The 21677-nt window shown below is 59.3% G+C and overlaps 2 protein-coding genes across 3 annotated transcripts; one reads left to right on the forward strand and one right to left on the reverse strand.

Annotated features, from left to right (window-relative positions):
* Window positions 1-132: 132 nt before the first annotated feature.
* LOC113986834 (chloride intracellular channel protein 2-like) lies at window positions 133-9034 on the reverse strand. Its single transcript, XM_027718897.2, has 6 exons — window positions 8753-9034; window positions 4031-4140; window positions 3518-3643; window positions 2427-2533; window positions 1865-2046; window positions 133-1720 (listed from the first exon to the last, which is right to left on the reverse strand). Exons 1-6 carry the CDS (start codon window positions 8801-8803, stop codon window positions 1559-1561), a joined length of 738 nt encoding a protein of 245 aa, XP_027574698.1. The 5' UTR covers window positions 8804-9034; the 3' UTR covers window positions 133-1558.
* A 1875-nt stretch (window positions 9035-10909) lies between these two features.
* LOC113986830 (protein eva-1 homolog C-like) lies at window positions 10910-19261 on the forward strand. Of its 2 annotated transcripts, XM_027718880.2 has the most exons (8): window positions 10910-11126; window positions 14047-14246; window positions 16054-16177; window positions 16359-16511; window positions 16678-16821; window positions 16980-17051; window positions 17377-17466; window positions 18151-19261. In XM_027718880.2, exons 1-8 carry the CDS (start codon window positions 10952-10954, stop codon window positions 18534-18536), a joined length of 1344 nt encoding a protein of 447 aa, XP_027574681.2. In that variant the 5' UTR covers window positions 10910-10951; the 3' UTR covers window positions 18537-19261. The 2 variants fall into 2 exon arrangements, with proteins under 2 accessions (XP_027574681.2, XP_027574682.2); XM_027718881.2 differs by lacking the exon at window positions 17377-17466.
* The last annotated feature ends 2416 nt before the right edge of the window (window positions 19262-21677 follow it).

Raw genomic sequence — 21677 nt, forward strand, 5'->3', positions numbered from 1 at the left:
CTTCATTTCTGCTAAATCTCAGAGGGGTTTCCACTGTAGGGAAGTTCTCTCCACCCCGCAGCACCCTCCATGCCAGCAGCCTTGGCTCCTGGCTGACAGCACACCAGCAAGGCATATTAAAATATAGTTTATTGCTGTTCTTAGTTTAAAAAACCCCAACAAACCAAAACCAAAACCCACTAATAACAAACCCAGTCCCCAAACCCAGCGCTGTCCGAGGCAGGCTTGCGAGGACACACGTTTAGTGCAAAGAGGAAAGCGGCAGTGAGGGCTGAGGGGGCTCTGCTTGCCCTGTTCCCACAGAGCCCACTGCCCTCACTGTACAGTATCGATTCGTCCTGGGGTTGTTTGGGGAGGGCTGGCCAAATTCACGAGCTCTGGTGGGAGTCCTGGGGGAGCTGGAGGTGTCAGAGGGGGAGCATGGGATGTCGTGGCTGTGCAGAGCAGCTTTGACGCCTCATGTCAGCGACATGGGACAGGAAAGAACAGTGCTGAGCCAAGGGGCATCATACCTGCCCACACCTCTCCAAGGACACAGCACTTTGCCAAGCAGCCACTGCCTGCTCTCCTGGGCTCTCCAGTGTGGAAACCAAACTTGTGGCCTATCCTGTGGCTGCTCCCAGTTTCAGGTGCCTGAAGAGTTAGTGGGGACCAGGGGTTGTAGAGTTAGAGCACGGCTGCATCCCCTGCAAGGTCCTGCAAGGCATGGAGAGGCTCCTTAGCTCTCAGGAGCCATGTGGGACCTTGCAGCCAGCAGAACAGGGCCCTGGGTGCTGCTACCCACGGGAGGGATGCCCTGATCCTCAGCCCTCCATCCTCAGCCCTTTGTGGGTCCCCTCACCATGGCAGGCTCTGGCATCACACCAGGCATCACCCCCAGCACCCACCTTCCCCCGTGTCCTCAGAGGAGTCAGCACGTCACAGACCTCAGCAATGAGCACAGTCTGCCACTGCAATGAGCTGCTGGGGCACAGCCTTTTGGTGTCTTCAGAGGGAGCTGGATGCCTTGGAGGAAGAGAGGGCTGCTCAAATGGCAGCCCCAGGTGCTATACAGGGTGGCACCAGGTGAATTCAAACAGCTCCAGCTCAGGGAAGGCACTGGGATCCCAGGATGGGCACAGGGTGGCTGGGACCACATAGGGCTGGCAGAGCAGCCCCGGCTGCACAAAGGGATGGGGAGGCCGGGCTGGTCCAGCCATCTGGGGGGTTCATCTCTTCCATGAAAGCACCGCTGAGGGGGGCTGGTGCTTAGCTTTTCCCAGGACAAGTAGTCACAGGTCGTGAGACATGTTTTCAGGGATTAGGGATGCAGCTGCATCCAGATGGGACCAGTGTACAGGCGTGGTCAGCACTGACAGCGCCCAGGGGCTGCAGCCAGCAGTGCAGGAGGATGAGGCAGCAGCAGGGGCTGTGAAGCAAGGCACTATTTCTGAAAGGCAGGGGGTAGCAATGCTGTAAACCCCCTCCAGTCCCTCCATCGGCTGGTTTTGGTTGTGTCAGGACGGTGGAGTCGGAGGGCTTGGCCGGGGCAGTGCTGCCAGCCCACCCCTCGCTGGGGTTAGGTCATCTTCCTGGCGACGCTGGCGTAGGTGTGCTCGATCTCCTCATCTGCAGGACAGGTGTGACTGAACTCATCGCAGGCGTAGGCGTTGTTGAGGTAGCGCCAGACACCCGTCATGTCCTCTGGGATCTCGAAGCCGCGGTACTTCTTGGCTGCAATCTACAGGGGAAAGGAGGAGGAAGAGGAGGCTGAGACTTCCCAGACCTGGGGGAGATTCACTCTCTGGATTTGGCAGTGGGGACTCCCTGTCAACCCCTCTGGGAGCAGGTCCCCCACCTTGGCCCTGCAGGCTGGTGCCATTACCTTGATGATGTGCAATTTGGGCAGGAGGTTGCAATCAGCCAGCGTCAGGTGGTCTCCATCCAGGAATTTCCTCTTGGAGACGGTGATGTCCTCCACACTGTCCTGGTCAACCTCCTCTGGGAGAGGAGTGTTCATATAGACATCCAGGCGATGAAACTCCCGCAGCAGGGCCTTCTCAAAATCTGGGAGGGCAGGAGACAGAGAGCAGTGAGCGGGTGCCCTGGGCTCCCAGCTGAGCCCCAGGCTGTGCTGGGCTGGCTGAGCCTTCCCCAGGCTTTGCAGAGAGGGAAAAAGCCCTCAGACCACACGAGCGAGGCACAGCATTGACCCTGGCCAGTCTCTGCTTCCAGGGGACCCGAGCAGCATCTCCCCATGCTCTGCTGTTATCCCTGTGGAGCACACAACTGACTTCGTCCTTCCCACCTCCCCCCTCCGCTTCACGAGGAGGCTTTGGTGGGGCAGGCAGCAGGGACTTTAAACTGATGTCAGGATTTGCCTGCAGACAAAAGCATCTCTCCCTCCCGAGGATTACAGCCCAGCAACCCCCACCCACAGTCCTTACTGATATTTGCTTCCTTGCGTGGGTTCTTGATGTATGCTGAGAACTTGGCAAAGATGTCACTGCCCACGTCAAAGGACTCCTTGTACTTGGGGCTCAGGTGTGGATACCTGGAAAGAGACGCTCATGTCAGTGCAAGCAGGGATGGAGCAGGGAGGCAGCAATGTCAGTTCCTGGGCCGCTGTGCCCAGGGCTGGTACTGGAGGATGCAGGGGATGTTCAGCTGTCTGTGGGAGAACTGTGATGCTGTGAATTACTGCAGCTGCCACCCTGTGAGTTGTGTCATCTATCCTGGGTGTCTGCCAGAGGACAATCTCAGGGCAGAAACTCCGTGGCTGAGGGATGCTGGTGGCTGTGGAGCCCCGGAGTAAAGCTGTGCCTGCAGGCAGTTCTGGCCCAGCCCAGAGGATGAACGTTGGCACAGAGGGGTCTCGGGAAGCCAGAAGCTCCCATGACACCCTCAGGAACTGTCTCCTGCTTGCAGACATGTCCCAGGGCACGCTGGGCAGCTGTGACAAATGCATTTGAACTTCCTCTTGTGCAGCAGCGGGAGGGCGGCTGCAGCCGTGCAGGGCACGGGGAAGGCTGGTTTGGGGGGCTGCAGGCAGCGCCCCAATGAGCTCGGGGGGCACCACCCCCACAGCAGCCCTGCAGGCCACCTGCACTGCTGCAGTCAAGCAAGGCCTTTTGCTTTTGCTCAGCTGAGTACACCGGGGATGAGTGAGCAAAGGGGGTCTCGTGTTCCCCCTCTGCCTCAACACCAGCTGCCACAGCCAGCAGCAAAACCACGTTCCGGGGTCCCTGCACGGACCTCGCCGCACTCCTACTCTGTCCCCGGTGACGGGATGCGATGACTGGTGCGCTTCCTCTTATTGTTTCCCATTCCTGCCGCCCCCACGCCCTCCCTGGGGGACCCAGCCCCTCAGCATCGCAGCCCCTGCTCTGCAGAGCAGGCTCAGGGGATGTGGGGGCCATTCCCCTGCCCGAGCTGCCCTCGGGCACCTCATGGCACCCTGCCCCGCTTTCCCAACCTGCCAAGCGCTGCGCAACACTGTGCCGGGGCCAAAACGGGGGAGGAGGGAGTTTGTAATTACGTGGGCGGGCACAGGGTCTGCTCCAGGAACTCCTCAATCTTGATGAAGTCTGTTTTCAGCTCCTTATTGAACAGCAAGAAGGGTGGGTTGGTGCCCGGCGCTAAATCTTTCAACTCTTCAGGTTTCCTGGAGCGGAGAAAACAAGCAGGCTCAGAGCCCGCAGCCTGCCTGCCCCCGCCAGCCCCAGGGGGAGCGGGGGGGGCAGGACCAGGAGCGTCCCCAGTTGCACACTCTGCTGGCTTGGGGAGCTGACAAGTTCCCCCCAGCCCCTCGGTCTGCCCTGTGGTGCCTCTGGCTCGCCCTTGCACCCAGCAGGACAGGGGGGCCGTGCACACGTTGGCAGGTAGCCCAAGTGCCTGAAGCCCGCGGGTGGCGGGCAGTGTGTGCACAGGGAGTGCCCCTGTGCAGGGGCACACGGGCTGTGGAGTGGGCAGGGGGAAGAAGGGCCGATGGGGGAGCTGAGCAGGGGGTGTCTCCGCCCACTGCTGGCACGGGGCTGCGGGGACCTCTCACCTGGTCATGTCCACTGTGGTGACGTTGAACTTGACCCCTTTGAGCCACAGCACCATGAAGAGGCGCTGGCAGAAGGGGCAGTTTCCGATGTTTTCTCCATCCAGACCAGCCTGCCGGGAAAGCAAAGAAATGAGGATTTAACCCTTCCACACACAGGATGCCAGGAGTTGGAGAGCCACTGGAGGTAGGCACACGGAGGGCTTGGACAGGTACCCAGCACAGGGGCTTGGCTGTAGCCCTGAGGCCACTGGAAAGGACATAGAGCATCCTCAGGATGCCCAGGGTTTGGTCCTTCCCAGAAATGTGAGATAAATCTGGAAGGAAGTGGAGAAGGAGGCAGGGGAAGGAGGCGGAGGGTGATTGCTAATGGATGAGGAGGAAGGGAGGGCCCGCTTGGCTGGGAGGCCAGGCTGAAGAGGGTGGGAGAAGGGAAATGAGCTCATGTTTGCCAGGAAAAGAGCAGTTTGTTTTCATGTGCTGTTCATGTCTGCCTCCAGTCTCATGTGCATTTAATGAACCCAGGCATGACTCCCCCGGACTGGCGGTGGCCAAGAACCACCCAGCAGCCTGCCCCAGGCTGGGGGCAGCAGGGCTGTGCTCAGGGGAATTTGTGCTGGCATCCCACACAGCATCAGTAGGAAACAGAGACGACTTTCAGCTGCTAAAGGAACCTCTTTCAGCCCCTCTGCATGGGCACAGCTGCTGCATCTCAGCACTCAGGGGGCTGCTCTGTGACCAGGACAGGGTCAAACAGCAGTAGGAATGCAGGAAGGTGAGGGGCTTGGACACCCTGCCGGAGTCCCACTAGGGCTCCCTCACCAAGGTCTCACCCAGGTGATTCCTGTTCACCAATCCCAAGGGAAGGCAGCAGCAGGCAGAGGGAAGCCCATTTCCTTGCTGTGTAGCAGCTGGACAATCCTTTGCGAAAAGGACTGAAATGCCTTATGAGGAGTTTGGCAAGAGGAATGTGGAAGGTTCCCCCCCCCCCCCCGTGCAAACAGACTGGCTGAGGTGCTGCTCTGAGACAGAAGTTGTGCTGTGGCGAGAGGTAAAATGGCTCACAGGAAACTCAGCCTCTTTAAGAGAATGAACGAGTTCCTGAGCTGCACTTGAGCCGTGGTGCTCTGGAGAGGGTGGCTGCCCTGCCCCAGCAGGGAGGAGCAGCACAGATCACACCAACCTGTCACAGGGGGGTGCTGCTCCCGTGGAGCCGTGGGACATGAGCCCCAGTGGGACAGCTCTGGACTAAGCCTTGATATCTGCTGGCGAGCTGAAGTCCAGAGGCTAAGCAGAAGGGTGAATAGATTTAAGAGGATCTGATGGAGTCAAATAGCAGCAAAAACATCCATGGTGGGCAGCTGGAGGTGGCTCCGGAGCTCGCACCTCTCTGGGGCTCCAAAGACAGGATGGCTGAGGAGGCAAGACCTGTGCCTGGCTCTCCTGGGCTGGAGGTATGTGCTACAAGTCACCTGTCTGTATCCACAGCTGCCCAGAAACCTGTGGACCCTGGAGTGCTTGGCTTCTCTAGGGGAGACACACCGTCCTCAAATTCAGCCTAAAGGGGACAGTAAACAGATCAAAACCCTGACACTCCAGGTGGTGAGCTGGAGCAGGGCAGTCTGCTTTTCCACCATGCCAACACCTTTTAGTCCTTTCAGAGGCAAGAAAATTGCTTTTAACAAGCATTTTTTGTGCTCAGCTATCATGGAATGATGCTCCTGAGGAAAGAAACGGGAAGAGAAAAACGTGTTGGTTCATTTGGGACATGCCCAACAGTGAAGCTGAATCCACACACGAGGCTGGTCGCTGGCTATTAATAACAAGTGCTCCCAGGGGCTTACAGCTCAGGAGCATCCTGTGTCACTAATAGCAAATAGGGCTTCTTTGGAAAGGGGTAAAACTGGGTCTCAGACTTCCTGTGAAGGAGCTGGAGGGAAGAGTCAGAGAACAGCCTCAAGGGCTACCTGTGGGCAAGAGCACAAGGCATCTCTGCTCCCCGTCCCCTCTCCATCACTGCTGCCACCTGTGACCCCAAACTGCTGCCATTCTTTGGAACATCTCCAGCACTAACAGCTCAGCAGGTGCTTTTGTGTCTGCCTAGCATGAGGACCAACACTTTCCTTCCTTCTCTCCCTGCTGGCTATGCTCCCCTCAACTTCCCTGGCCTGGCACAAGGCTGGGAATGAGAAGGATTAGTTTGTCCTGTTGTACCCCCTGGGAGCTGTTGTGCTGAGCCATGGCAGCACATAGCTCTGGTGGAGTCCCACTGGAGCAGTGGTGGGGTGGGGAGGACGGGGAGAGGAGGAGGTGCCCCTCGATGGGGCTGCTCTGGGCTCAGACTGTGCTCTCCTGCTTCAGGCTTCTCAGTGCTCCTCTAGGAGCTCCAGCCTCTGGGCAGCTTAGGCTGGTTTTCCCCCTCATCTTTTAAAAATGGAGAGGTGGGGGATTTTAGAGTGAAAAGGAAATCAGGATGGCCTCTGCAGGGAGAAAGGATTAAGCCAGGCCCATCCCAGGATGCTCCGAGCCAAAACCTTTATCTGGAGGAAGCGGAGGGGAGTTCCAGCAGTGCCTGGGCACTGCTGGGAGAGCACTGAGCTCTGGAAGGGCCCTGCTGTCACCAGCTGGCCATGGGGAGAGGCCCCAGGAGCCAGGGGCACTCAGGGGAGACTTGCAGCCACATGCCCTCCCTCCCTGGTAAATGCAGAGCAGCATGGCAGGGGAGTCATCAGTCTGCACTTCCTTCCCCAAAGAGCCTCGCCCGCTCTCCCTGCTGCAGCAAGGACTGGGGTGGGGGCACAGAGCCTGCAGCCCCCCCAGGCTGACTTTCCTCACTCTTTTGTCCTCAGATGATGGATAAATCCAGCCTGGACTAGTGCAGCATCTCTAGAGGTGTGCAGGCTTTCAGCCACAACTCTATGAGGCCTCACGAGGCTGCTCACGGGGCATTCAAACCCCGAAGTTACTTGGCAGTTCCTGTGGTTTCCCCTTGGTGAAACAGCCTGAAATGCAGTGGGAGGACGGAACAGCTTTGCCTGCTTGGGGCACTGCTAAATGCTGCTAAATAAATGAGACTTGCCACAGCTCCTAGAGGCACCCCAAGAGCCAGAAAGCAGCTGAATGCCTGGTGGGGCTGCGGGACAGAGTGTCCTGCCAGGCAGGGACACCCCCCAGCTGGAGGGACAACGCTCTTGCCACGGGCACGGCAGGGTGAGGAATAGCCAACCCCTTGGGGACACCCACCCCAACCCAAGGGCAAAGTTGGATCTGCTCCATGCCCTGCCTGTCCTCACCAAGGTAACTCCGGCGTTCACCAGAGTGAAACAGGTTGCCATGCTGTGCCATGCCATGCCATGCCGTGCCATGCCGTGCCAGTGGGCACTTGCAGGAGCTACCCCTGCGATTTACAGCTGTCACCAGGAGCTGTGTCCTCGTGGAAGGTGCCTGTCACCAGCCAGAACCACTGTGTCTTCAGTAAAAGATGGGTCCTGAGTGCTGGGAGGGAGTGGCACAGCATCAACTTCGCTGTGAACAGACAAGCCAGGAGGGTTTTTTCGTGCTAAATGAAGACACAGAGGAAGTCCTGACGACACTGCTGGTTTTCTGTTTCGCTTCCCTCTGAAAACCCCCTTGAACATGCTGCTGCCATTGCAGTCACCTCTTGTATCATCTTCCTTTACAGCCATCCCAGGCTAAGCAGGGAATTCAAGATGCAGATTACTTTCACCAAGAATACGCTTGTCTGGGTTCGGCTCAGCCAAGCTCGATGTCCAGCAAGCAGTGCTGTGGCAATTTTGGCGAAGGGATGGGGGAGATCCCTCTTGGGAAGGCTCAGATAATCCTTTCTAATACATTTCCAACTACAGCCTAAGGAAGGTGCCTGAGCCAGAGAAGCCAGTGCCTCCAGCCCAGTGCCACGGTCCTTTTGTGCACCTCCAGGAAAGGAGGAGCAAAGCCCATGGGGCTGAGTGGCTACAGAGAAGGATCCTTAAAACCTCGATGTGGTGGCACAGGGGGGCATTGCCCCCCCAGTCACTGTCACTTGATGGCGTGTCCCAGGGCCCCACTGGCATTGCTGCGGGCACACGCAGTTACCAGCTGCCAGCTTTGGCTCCTCTCTTTTTGCACCTCATGTGCCCAGTGCAGATATTTTGAACTTGAGTGTTAAAATGTTCCAAGGAAAGCGTTCAGAAAATTGCTTAACAGGGAAAAACCCAGAAACCATTTCCAGCAAATACCCCTCTGTGATGCTGCCCCGTCCTGCCCACGCCTGGGCTCCCGCGCCGGCTCCCCAAGCCATCCGTGCTCGTTTCGCAACCCCCCTCGCAGGAGAAGCTGAAGTGGCAGCTCCCAGCCCTCCCGCTCGCTGTTCCCAAGCTGGGGCTTGTCTTATCTGGGTTTCGAGAGGCACGTGTGTGCCCACTCCTTCATCACACCAGCTGCCAGCAGTGCCACTCCCCTGGGGTGCACGACCACCGTGAGACCAGGGTGTCTCTCAGACTGCTGGTGTGACACCCCATGGTCCCTGCACCACCACATGCCTGCTCCCTTCCTCTAGGCACCCACTTAGCCAGTCCTCATGGCAAGTAACACCGAATTTGGTACCCATCTCCAGCCTCATGGAATGTGAAGACACTCATGAATTCCCACCACCTGCACCCAGCTGGAACCTGGTGAGGGTGAGCCAAAGAGTCACTGTCCCCCCCACCCCCCACCGAGACCCACCTTCACAAACAGCTCAATCTCGGGCTCCTTGGTGGTGTTGTGACTGTCCATCCCGGCAGTGTGGGGACGGCCTGCTGGCTACACACTGCTGCCGTGAGTTGGTCTGTCCTCTGCAGAGCTCTGACGGGTGAGGCTTTCAAAGGGCTGATGGCTTGGGCCCCTCGGCTGCTCTCGCCCCGTGGAGGGCTGGGGCTCGCCCTTTCCTTCCTTCTGAAGAAGGGAGGAGCAACAGGGTGTGCCCTGGGACCCGCCAGCAAGCGGGGGAAGCTGCCGGGGCCTCTCAGACGTGACTCAGCATGGGTCTATCTGGTCATGTTCACGAGTCCCCTTCCAGTCTATCACACCCACCCAGGCACTGCTCCAGTGCCTCTGAGCAGTGGGCTGGTGTCCCCAGCACTGCTGCCGTCACTTCCCAGCTGGAGCAGGGGTTTACAGAGGAAGTGTCTCGCCTGCCGCTCCTGCTGCTGCTCCAGTCTCATAGTGGCCCTTCACCACTCTCCCACCCTCACGCCGCCGGTGTCTGGTGCCCCAGGGCTTCTTCTTTATCTCCTTGGGGTGAACCCAGCTGACCTTCCCACTGCCTCCTGTGGCTGCATTACAATGGGTATCTGCCTGGAGGGAGGGTACAGCTCCTCTCCCAGCCCACCACCCTTGGGGGCCCCTGGCTGGGCTCCTCTGAGCACCCATCGCTGCAAGGAGCAGGGCTGCACAGGGAAAGTGCTCAGGGAAGCTGAGTGGAGCAGCTTGGCCACCTGCCACCAGGTTTTTGAAGCCAGGGCACAGCCCTTGGGCAGGAAGGATTGCAAAACAGCCAAAGTGGGAGAGCAGAGAGGCTGGAGCAGTGTCTGGGAGCAGTGGGGAACCCCAGAGTGCCCCTGGCAGCCGCCCAGCTGGGTGGTGTGTGGCAGGATGGTGGGACGGGATGTCTCCGGGACTGACCCCCGGCAGGGCCCCATTCCTGGAATTTGGGCTGTTTCGCAGGAAGGATGAACGGCTTGCTTTCCTCCCCAGGATGGGAGGGAAATGTTTGCTGTCAGATCGCCCTGGCTGCCGTCCCAGCAGAGACAGCTTCTCAGCACCCATGGGCTTAACTCTTGGGCAAGACCCATCTTGCACCTCTGGATTCCAAAGCTGGTACCATTGCACAAAATGGGGATCCCCGATGCTTGACTCTGCCCCCCCTCCCCCCAACTCAGATAAGCTCCAACTTTCCTAAAAATAATCAATCCCTGATCAGACAGCAATCCCCACTGAAGCAATTAGGATGGAAAATGATTTTGCAGGCTCCTGGAGGAAGCTCCCCAACAGAGATGCTTCTGCTGGTCCTGCTACTCAATCCAGAGTGATGTTTATGCTGGGGGCTGCAAGGGGAGGCAGGGGGGGCATTTTTATTTCTGCCCCATCAAAGATTTTGGAGAACTTGGAACCTTCCTCGAGGGGTGTGTGCCGGTCCCTGCTGCCACCCCGCCCTCTGCCGCTGCCCCTGCCCGGGCGATGCTGAGCCTGCGGGAGCCGCGATGGCTCCTGGCACTGCCGACTGCTGCTGTCTGCGCTGACCTCAGCCGGGGTCAGAGCCAGCAGCTCCAATCCGTGGCATTTCCCTCCAGCTGAAGCAGCAGGCAGGGACTTAACTCCTGCAGGCGGGGGGCACGGGATAGCACAGTGCCCGCCCCAGAAGGTGCTGGCATGTCCAGTACCTGGCCCCACAGAGGCTGTGGGGCAGAAGGGTGGCAGCAAAGACCGGCACCCTGCCCACAGGGTTGGGTGCAGGCAGAGTGTTTGTCTTTCTGCAGGAACAGCCGCCTGGGAGGCAGTTCAGGGAGCCTTTCCCTTCCTCCTCACAGGGTGAATGGCCGGACATTTGCCGAGATCGAGATTACAGCACATATGTATCCGGATTTCTGCCTCACCGTGCCTGGGAGAAAGCTGGGGGCACTTTGGAAACCTCTCCAAGCCCTGTCCATCTGCCCAGGGGGAACAGAGGCAGGAGGGAGGGGGCTGCCGGTTTTCTCCGCCAGCAGTGGTGATGCCAAGGCATGGCACTGGCTTACCCGTCGCAGAGTGCCTTTGAAAACATGTCCCCTCCCTAGGGGAGGTGTCCCTGTGCTGAGAGTGAACCAGCTGTCCCGAGCAGCCCCTGGCCCCGGGCAGCAGACAAAGAGCGGGTGCACATGCGCCCGCCCGGCCCGGGGCAGAGAAATGAGCCATTGTCCCCGCGCAGTGCCAGCCCCGCCAGCCACCACCACGGACCCGGCCGGCACAGGCTGCCTGGTGGGACACAGCGGCTGTGCCATGGCCAGGCTGGTGGGGCCAGCAGCAATCCTGGTGCTCCTCTGCCTGGCCGTGGGTCTGGAGGCCAGCCCGGAGCTCTCCGGTGAGTCGGGGCGCAGGCGGGGAGGAGGGGGATGCTGGGACCGCGCCGGTGTGATGGGAAGGCGAAGCGACAGCAGGTGGGTGGGGTAGGGGCAAGTGAGCTATAAAACGGGGCAAGCCAGAGGGAGTTTGCCCAAAACACAGGGATTTCTTTATCCCCACGCAGGCCTGTGATCCGAAAAACATCGCACACGTCCCACAGCCGCGGTGTGTGTGAGGGAGTGGCTGCCCTGCTCTGTTGTGCTCCCTCGGACAGTTTGGAGGCAGAAAAGCAAAGAAAAAAACATCAAGGCAGTCCCTGAGCTTTGCTGAGCCCCGCCCCCCTCCCCCCCCCAACCACGATGCTCATGCCCTCGGTGCTGGGCAGTGTGTGGAGCACCCAGGGCTGCCTGTCGTGCTTTCCCTGCTCTGAGAAGTGGAGGGAAGAGATGGGCTGAAGCTGTACCTGGTCCCTGGAAAAAGCCGATGGCTGCAGCCCCAGCCAAAACCAGCCGTGAGTGGGGGTGCTGCAGGGTGCCCTGGCACAAAACACAGCAAGGGCCAGAGCCTCTTCCCCAGGGCCTTGCTGGTGAGCCTTATAGATGTAGCCAAGGCAGAAATTTGGGATCTGTTGTGCCCCAGCACTTTGAACTGTCAGGACTGGTGCAGGCAGGCTGGGCACAAGGCATTCCCCAGGGATCATCTGGGAACAGCCACGCACACCTTCTTTGTGCTTTATCGAGCCTGGGTGGGTGAAAGCCTGATGCTGCAGGGCAGGCTGCAGTGAGGAGGACAACCACAGCACCAGGAACTGTGTCAGCCACACTAGTGGGCCACCAGAATCACTTGCAAAGTCTGCATGCAGCCTCCTTGCCGTGGTGCCACCCCAAAAAAATCATCTTTACAGCTGCTCACTGCCCCAAAACAGTGTGATGGAGAAACCTCTGTCCTCGTGGCACTGTTTGAGCCTTGGTTTTAAAATACAAACCCCCGGTCCTGCCAGCCAGGTGCTGACAGCAGGGCAGGGCGGGGTTTGGGGAAACCCGTTTCTTCTCCTATTTCTTCCCCGAGTTCCCCACCATCCCCAGGATTTGGCTGAGCCCTCTGTGCCTGGGGCTGCCCAGAAGCAGGGGGTTTGGGCAGCTGCACCTCCAGCACTGTTGGGGAAGGTGGGTTTGGATTCAGTGCCAGGCAGAAGTCAAGGCCCGGGTGGGTCTGGAATCTTCAGGGGAGCCTGGCTCCTGCCAAGTGTGGGGCTGTAGCAGGGGATACAGATGTAGGGGAGGGGGGCTGACAGCCTGGGCAGGGCCCTGTGCCCCTCACAGCCCCCAGCATCCAGTGAGATGGGACAACCATATCACTGGACAGAGCTTGTCCTGTCTGCTCTTCGTGGGCACTGCACCCTAAGGGGCAGAAATCCAGCTCTGTGCCATCCAGGGAGCATCTTTGCATTGCACTGGAGCTTCGACCTGGCTAAAACACCTTGTTTACTGCCATCCACCCTCCTCTGCTTCTCCTTTCCTTTCTCCTCCAGCATGCAGAGGAGCAATCAAGGGCTTGCTTGTGGGATGCTGGGCCCCCCGCTCATTCCTCCCAGCTTGTGAGGAGAAATGTCAAGGGAGAGAGTAACTCTGGGCCAGAGGCAGCTCCCAGCTGCACCCACTGACTCCCCAGGGAGTGATTCTGGCCGCAGATGCCAGAGGGTTAGTGGCAGCAGGGAAGGTGAAAGGGGCCCTTTGTGCCTCTGAGCCTGGCACTGGTTTGCGGAGGGGGAGAGGGGGGAGCTCATGCTCCCACCTTCTTGTGTTGGTTTGGGGGAGTTTGACACACTGGGGGCTGGGGGACAGGGTTCATGTCCTGCCCCAGGCCCCAGCTCTAGAGGGGGGGCTGGAGTGCAAGTCCCTCCGAAGACCCCACAGCTGGGGACTGGGGTCTGTGACCCACTCAGCAGCCCCGGGTTGCCCTGTCCCCACCTGCCAGCCTCAAAATGATGCTTCCCCTTTGCTTTTGTTTTATTCAAAGACACAAATTGCTCCACTCAGGGCCCTGCACATAGCTTTTTTTGTCAGTTTTTCCTGCTTCCTCAGCCTTCTCCAGCAATCAGTGCCTGCTCAGAGCACCTGGCAACTTGCAGAGCTGTTACTAAGACAGCTTCCACGCCCACCCAGCACAGCTGATGCCAAGTAGAGCTGATCTCTGCATGTTAAACCCTTGGAGAGGATGGGCAGGACAGTCCCACCTCACTGTTCCCTGCAGGGAAACAAAAGGGTTAGTGGTGTGTGACACAAACTAGGCAGGATTGAAAGAGAGAAGCATTCCATGATGGGAATTCAAGGAGGGAAGAACCAGTGCCCATTGGAAGGGCTGTGGGCCAGGAATGGCTCACACAGATGCACTGGGCTTCTCCAGCAGAGACCTGGGGCCAGGCTCATATTCATCCATACCAACCCAGCCATCTGTGGGAATCCGCAGCAGCTGCTGGACCCTTTTCTCATCCAGCTCATGGCTTGACTTGTGACAGACCTGTGACAGAGCACATCCTCCTCACCCTGACTCTGAGATCATCGCTGGGGGACCATCCCTGGCTTATCCTTGGTGTTCCCCCACCAGGGCTCCATAAAAAGCCCGATTTTCTCTGAACACTTGACAGCTCCTCATGGGATTCTCCTGTACATGTTTTCTCTGACCTGTTCTGCCTTCAGCTGTCACTTCCCGTTGCTAACCAGTTCAGCTATTCCAGGCTGCTTTCCAGCCCCTTGGCAGCAGTGCTGTATGCAAGGTTTGCTGCAAGCCCATCTTCTCTGCTGCTGCCCTGCTCTGGTCCTGTTCACCCCCAGCTCAAGACATCCTCACTGCCACCAGCACTCGGGAGCCCAAGTGCCGCCACTGCCGCGGTCCTGGTATCTCCTCTGGCCAGGGCCAACCGCGCTTTCCCCTTCCAGGGTACCTGCGCAAGGTGCTGAAGAACCACACTGCTCACACCTGCGATGGAGAGCAGCTCCTCATCGTCTGCCCTCGCAAAACCACCATCAGCATCCTCGGTGCCTTCTACGGGCGCCGTGTGCCCAGCACCAACCTCTGCCCCAGCCCTGGCAACGCCTCCCAGGAGAGCACGGAGTGCACGTCGGGAACTGCCCATCTGGTAAGGGAGGGGTCCCAGGGGCCGGGCTGCGCAGCCCTCTGTCCCCACATCGCTGAGCTGCCTGCTCGGGCTGGGCGTGCAGACAACACAGCCTCCCTCTGCCCCAGGGTGGTTGTGGCCATCAGCATTGGCATCCACCTGCGGGGCCCTTTTCCCAGATTTCGAAGATAAGGGTGAAAGAGATGTTCTGCCATGGGCCCCAGAGTGGGGCCTGGCAGGAGGCACTGCTGCGTCCTGAGGGTGCAGCAGGCTCAGGGAAAGCCCTGGCAGCTGGGGCTGGGTCCCGGGAGAGGAGCAGTGCTGCAGCCACGGTGTCGGGCTCGTGAAGCGAGACAGGACACCACGAGGTGCTGTGCTCAGCTCTGTGGGTGCATCCCCTGGGGTGAGCACAGAGCTCGGCTCTTCCCCAGCCACAAGCAGCACCTGTCCGTGCTGGCAGCTCCCAGGGAGTGAATTAATGAAGTGGATCAAAGGGGGCCTGCTCGATGGAGAGAGTAGGAAAGCAGAGGTTGGCAGAAGGAAAGGGAAGGGATCTCCCCAAAGCTGATGCCTGGGTCTCTCGGTTTCATGTGCTGCTTTTCTACCCCTGTTCCAGCTCCTTGCTAGGGCTGGCACAAACCTGCAGCAAACCCAGAGGCTGCAGCTGCCTGCAGGGAAAGGGAATGAGCTGGAGAAGAGGAAAAAGAGCTGAGGGGCCAATTCCCTGCTCTGGGAGCTCGCAAGGCTTTGCTGCCTGATCCTGCTCCAGCCATAGATCCCCTCCTGGCATCCTGCATGTCCCGGGAGCTCTGCAAGTGCAGAGCCAGACCATGCTGGCATGTCACCAGGCTGGCCCCATAGAGCACCCTGCAAACACAGGTCAGGGTCCCCCTCCCTGCAGGACGGAAGGTACAGCCTGGCACAGGCATTAGACCAAGGGGCAGGTCTGAGAGCAGGTCTGTGTAGCTCTGGTTCACACTGGGGTGGAGCCGCTCCAGTCAGGGGACCGTGCTGGGACGAGGCTGGAATACCAACTGCTGCTGAAGGAGCAGGAATGTCTGGAGGGCAGAGAGCAGGGCTGCTGCCGGGCCTCAGCTCTGTTTAGGCAACACCTGCAAAGAGTGTTGCCATCGTGTTTCCTTTGTGAATCTCCCTTCTGGCAGCCAGCGAAGACCAAGGGGAGGCTCAGTCTTCTGCTGGGCTGAGGGGACAGGGACAGAGGAGGGGAAGGAGAAATGAGAAGGGTCTCCGTTCTGGGCGCTGGGATCCTCGGGCGAGGAGGCAGCGAGCGTCGGGTTGAGGGTCGGAACAAACCGCTCCCTGCCGCCCGCAGCCTCTGCTCCGCTGCGGGGCCGCTGCTGCGGGAAGGAGGTGGATGCAGGGGCAGGGAGCACCACAGCCACCCTAGGCCGGGCTGCCCAGGGATTCCTGCCACACCCAAGGGCCCGGAGGCTGCGTGGGCAGGAGGGGACAGCGGCCACCCCGCGGGACCTCGGCGGGACCCGGCGGCCGGTGGGTGAGCCCTCGTCCCCACCTTGTGGCTGCGCGGGGACATTGCAGGGACCGCGGGGACCTGAGCCCGTACAGATGTCACAGATGTGCAGCGTGGTGTGGTGCTGGCGTGCCAGCACAGTAGTAGCAGGAGGCACTAGTTCGGGAACAGGCACTGGAATTGGGGTGTCTTGCACCGGAGGCAGGCAGGAGCAGCCGTGGGAGACCACTGTGAGAGGCTGTTTCACTGAGCCTGCTGATGGCACTGAGGGAGAGCAGGTGAGCACAGCGTCGGGACTCCACACCCACCTCACGCCTGCTTCCCTCTGCTCCCCAGAAGCTGCTGGCTGAGTGCCAGGACAAGCAATGGTGCCAGTTCTCAGTGCACAGCCAAGTCTTTGGGCCAGACCCGTGCCCTGGGACGCACAAGTACCTCATCACTTCCTACAAGTGCCGGCCAGGTGAGGTGGAGCAGGGTCTGGGTAATGCTGCATGGGCTCTTTCTGGCTGCTCAGAAAGGGGCAAGGAGGAGAGCAGGGCTGCTCTTGTACCTCACAGCTCTCCTCCAACCCTGCCCTTGGCCTAAGGGAGGGGCTGCAGCTGATTCAGGATGCATTGGGACACTGCGGTGTCACTCCCCAGGGAACCATCGGATCAAGACCGTGTGTGAGAATGACAAGCTTAGGCTGCAGTGCCGACCAAAATCCATCCTGGCCATTTATTCTGCAAATTATGGACGATTCCTGCGGGGCAAACCCGAGTGTGATGCTCTGAATACTGGAGGACCCCATATAGGTATGCCAGAATGGTTCGAGACAGAAATGGGGCCAGGAGCCATGCAGAGAGTATGGCACAAGTACAACACTGGGCTGTACCTGTGCCCCTGGCCCCCAGCTGGCCAGTGCCTGGTGGACAGGGGCAGGCAGCCCTGCCTGTGGGTCCATGCCTCGTGTCTCTGCAGAGTGCTTGGCTCCAGACGCCCTGCGCAGGGTGTTCAAGAAGTGCCACCGCAAGGGGAACTGCACCGTGGCTGCTGACGAGGCCACCTTTGGGGACCCGTGCCTCCCCGGCATGAAGAAGCAGCTGCGAGTCTCTTACACCTGTGGTGAGAGCTCCCTGTGGAGCTGGGGGCACAGGGGCACCGGCAGAGCGCCTGCTGTGCCCACCTCGTGCCAGGCAGGCGGGAGCACGGGGCTCCTCAGGGAGGCAGGGGCTGCTGGGGAGGAGCGGGGTGGTGATGTTTGGTGTGTGCTCTCCTTGCAGTGCCCAAGCAGCTGCTGGAGGAGGTGGGCCCTGACACCTCGGACCCCTTCCTGCTCTCGGACTACATGCACGGTAACGTGGCGGGAGGGAGGTTACACCACAGGCAGTGTGGTACCATGTCCATGCTCGGGGGAACCAGCCCTTCCATGGCCTGTCTGTGTCCCTATACCTGCTCCATCCTAGCATCTCTGTCCCATGGCTGAAGCCGCCCCTTGGTCGATGCCCATGGCTGAGGGGCTGGAGATGGGTCTTCTGGGAGCAGGGGAAAGGAGGGCCTGCGGAGTCATCCCCATGAAGGATGGAGTGTGGTGTGGAGAAGGACAGGCAGGGCAGGCAGCTGGGCCACAAGGAGCCAGGAGCACCTCGTGTCTCAGCCTGCGCCCCCTTGTCGCTGCAGGTGGCTGGTACAAAGGGCCCAGGTTCTCCAGGCTCCGGGAAGACCGCATGATTTTTACTAGCTCTCTGGCAGCTTTTGCCCACCTTTGGGGTACGTGCCCTCCCCGGGTCTCACGCAGCACCCAGGGGAGCGGGACAGGCTGGGGGGTGACTGAGGTCCCAGATGGCCCCAGCTCAGCCCAGGGCTCATCTCAGAGGCAGCCGGACCCCAGACCCCTCCAGGCACGCAAGGGAGGTGGGCACCAAGCACCCGTGCTGGGTTTGGGGTGGACAGGTAGGGTGGGAGCTCAGGGGTTGAACAAGGCCTGAGGACCTTCAGCATCGGCAGTTGCAGTGCAGCTGCGGTCCTGCCTGTGGATCTTTCCTTTCCAACGGGCCAGATTACCCATTTGGTCTCCTTCCCTCCTGCCCTGTCTGCAGGCACTGATAGAGAGCACCTCTCTGCAGGCAAAAACTTCCCTTGCCAGAGGAAATTACTCATTTAATTCCTGAAGAGATGATTCTTTCCCCTGCTCTGCCTCTCCACATACCAAGGGGGGATTCTATGGGGAAAGGCACATTTTGGGACACTGGTGGGTGCTGATGAGGCTCTGAGTGCCACTCCCATGATGACTGGGGCAGGGTCTGTCCTACCCCTGCAGCCTGGATGCTGAGGGCATCCCTGCTCCTCTCCTCTTACTCCCATATGCCTGGCAGAGGGGGTTTGCAGGCACTGGTAACCTGCAGGCTGCAGAGCAGTTTGTACCCTGGTGTGTCTCCTTGCTCTTCCCCTCAGGTGTCCCAGAGAAAGTCGGCCTCTACTTTCTTTGCGGGGTCTCAGGAGGCCTCATGCTGCTGCTGTGTATCATCAGCCCCAAAACGGCCTTCCTGCAGGAGGTGGGGGAGGCTCTCAAAGACCCAGAGCTGGGGAGCAGCTCGGAGCTGGGCAGGACCAAGCTGCGGGATGAGCAGGATGAAGACCTTCCTGACGACAGCTCCTCAGACTCCTCCTTCCGCCGCCTCACCCGCACCTACCGGGCCACCGACAGCATCTTCAGCCCTGAGCTGACAGCAGCCATGGAGGGAGCGGTGGATCACCAGGGCTACGGCGGGGAGGAGATCTGGATGCCCAAGGAGTCCAGCCCGTATGCCATCCATAAGATCAAATCAGCCACCAAATAAGGACTGGAAGAAAATGGGTGGGGAGCAGCAGGGGGTGCAGGCTCAGCAGTGGGACCCGACATCAGAGACATGAGAGTCTGGGCTCCGTGAGGTGACTGCACATCCCGAGCCGCAGCAGAGTCACGGCAGCTCCAGTGTATCCATCAGCCCACTACTCCACCAGCCTGGAAACCTCTAACCTGGGAGTGAGATGCGGTCCCTGGTTGTGATGAGGGGCTGTGGGATGGCTCCTTTGCCACAGACACGCCGCTAACCCTAAGCTAACCTCCCTGTTCTTGGCTCGCATCATGTGGCTCTAGTGTTTAACCCTGCTCAGCCGAGCCCACCCTCAGCCCTCTGAGGGTGTTTGCTCCCATTTCTCCTTGGGTGCTGGCTTCCACCCCTGGTGCTGCAAACACATCCTGTACTCAAGGAGCGTAGATAGAGAGGCAGGAATGGCCAGGACATGGTGGGGATGCAGGTGGAGCAGGTGGGCAAGCACAGGGGGCATCACCCAGCACAGCTCCACCAAGGTGCATGCCATGCAGCCCTGGTGCCCTGGGGGAGTTGCTCCCTGGGCTGGAGCACCTCAGCACAGCACTGGCTCTCACCTCCCTGAGGGCATTCAGGAACTCTGTCACCCTGCCTTGCTCTGTGCTTTCCTTCGTGCTTTCCCCACTGTCAGGAAAGCCCCTGGCTTAACTTGCTGGGGCTTTTTCCAATAAATAAATGCAACAGCTTTTGGACTCAATGTCCCTCCCTGACCTCGGCCATTAGTAGTGAAAAGAGGAGAAAAAGGAGGAGGCAAAGTTCAGCCCTCCCTGTGCAGAGCAGCTCCTTGGCTTCTACCAGTGCTGGCACTGGGCCATGGGGAGCAACAAGTTGGGCCTGTTTTATCATGGGAAAGGATAAGGTTTCAGCCTGGGGAAGGGAAATGGGGGAGAAGCAGCCTGTGTGGATTCCATGAATGATGCTTCCTTGTCCTTGCTGCTTCTCTTGAGCCTGAGGCTCCCTGTCTGGTAAACGATCCTGGAGCTAAGGTCTCCAGATGCCACGCAGAGGGGCTTCTTGGCAGCCCTGCAGTGCCAGGGAGCTGGGCTAGGGCTGGGGGCTGCTCCAGCTCTGAAAGGCAGCTCTGTGGTGCTGTGGGAAGAGGCTGGATGGCAGCAGTGACCCAGCTCTCCTCACAATAGGGACACACTAGGCACAGATGCTCTTGAGCGAGCACACAGCAGAGCCTAGTGGGGGGAGCCAAGGACTTGCATCCAATCTGATTGGCGTGTTTGCTGAGGAAACAGCAGAGCCCAAGGAGAGCTTGAGGGGCTTTCACCTCCAACCGGCCCCCAGATCCATTGATGATGGGCAGGGCTGAGAATCACAGCCTTCCCTCCATGTGCCAGCTGGCACAGCTCCTGCTGCAGACCCACGTCATCACCTTGCACTTCTTGCTCCCCTCATCTTTCTTCCCATACCCCCCATGGCTGGGGGGGATTTCAGCTCGTATGGTGCAAGTCACAGCCCCTGCAGCAGGGCTGGGCTTCCCAAGAGCCTCCCAAGGAGCACCAGCACAGCAGCGCTGTGGAGACTGGAAAAGCCGGCTTCCCCATGCCAAGCCTGGGCAGGACAGGCAGACATAGACCTGTCCCAAAGCAGGCAGCTCACCCCAGCCCCCACAGAGCCATGGGCAGAGTTGGATGGGGGTTTTGGCTGAGGATCTTACCCCACAGGGCAATGCACCATGTTTCCATTGGCGGTGGGATTTGTCCTGGCTCTGCCTGGCTAGTATGCATCCAACTCATACTTTTGTCTGGGCTATACACTGCCCCAACATGCATAAGGATCCAGGCAGGCACCTAGATCCCACAAGGATCCCAGAACAACAGCGAGCAAGCCTCAGAGAGCTCCCAGGCCAGGGACAGCGGCAGCGACACTGGGATAGGTGGGGCTGGAGAGGACAAGTGGCCAAGGAGGGCACAGGGTGGGCTGGAGCTGCAGCAGTCCTGAACCAGTTTTGGGAACTGAAGGGACCCAAGATCAGTGGGACCCAGGTTTAAACCCCCACTGGCCCTGTGAGCACCCCGTAGCTGTGCTGCACCCCAAAGTCGTTCTGGTGCTCCTGGCTGTCCATGTCCCAGGTCTTTCTGCTGGAGACGTGGCAGAGCTGCCTGCACACAGCCCAAGCCGTGTGCCTGATCCTGCCCACGTGGACCCTGGGTGGCAGGTTTAAATCCCCTCAGATGCTGGCACTGGAGTGCTTCCCTGGCCCCACCAGCAACAGTAGCACATGGGTGTGGGATTATACCAAAGGATTTTCTTGGGCTAAACCTAGGAATCTGCAAAGTTTTTCTGGGAATCTGGTGGCTGGGGGAAGCTCTCCTCTGCTGTAGCACAGAGCTCTGCTGAGTTTACCTCAGTGGGGGCTTCGCTTGAGCCAGAGCTCAGTGCAGTGCTAAAGCCCCCCAGAGCTGCTGAGGGCACGGGACCCCCACACGGTACTGGCACATGAGCCAAGGACTGTGCTAGTTCCAACATGTTCTCTGGAAAGCCACGAAGGAGCAGAGTGATACAGTGAGCATCAAATGTATGAGCCTGGAACATCAATCATGCGACTGACACACGAAAAGTGGGTGACTTTTCCAAGACTCGTTTATCAAGGAACAAAGCAATAGGGTGTGAGGAGTCTCATGCATTCCTTTCCTGACACATGGAAGCTGACTACAAGCCAACCACATTATCCCATGAGTATGACAGCCTTGAGCGAGCCTTCTCTGAGCATTCCCGGCTCCATGGCAGGGGTGTCCTCCAGAGCCACGACGCTCTCGAGGCTGCTCCTTGAGGCACAGAGAACTCTGACCCTCGGCAGATCTTTGGTAAGCAGCCAGTATCACATATAGCTCATAGTACAGGGACTGTGATCTATGATTTGGTAACTTTGACCCTGTCCTGGTCGCTGTGGATCCCGGTTTGAATGGGGTGGTCCCAGCGAGCCTCGCCACTGAACGTGGTCTGTTGTGCCTGTAGGACACCACGTGAGCACTGCTCCTGTGGTACCTCCCACAGTGAGAGCAGGGTTAGATAAAATATTCCAAAAAATTCTTCCCTGTGAGGGTGGTGAGGCCCTGGCACGGGTTACCCAGAGAAGCTGTGGCTGCCCCACCCCTG

This window comes from Pipra filicauda, unplaced genomic scaffold (genome assembly GCF_003945595.2).
Source record: "Pipra filicauda isolate LSUMZ 115617 unplaced genomic scaffold, ASM394559v2 scaffold281_size1565311_pilon, whole genome shotgun sequence".
NCBI classification, from domain to species: domain Eukaryota; kingdom Metazoa; phylum Chordata; class Aves; order Passeriformes; family Pipridae; genus Pipra; species Pipra filicauda.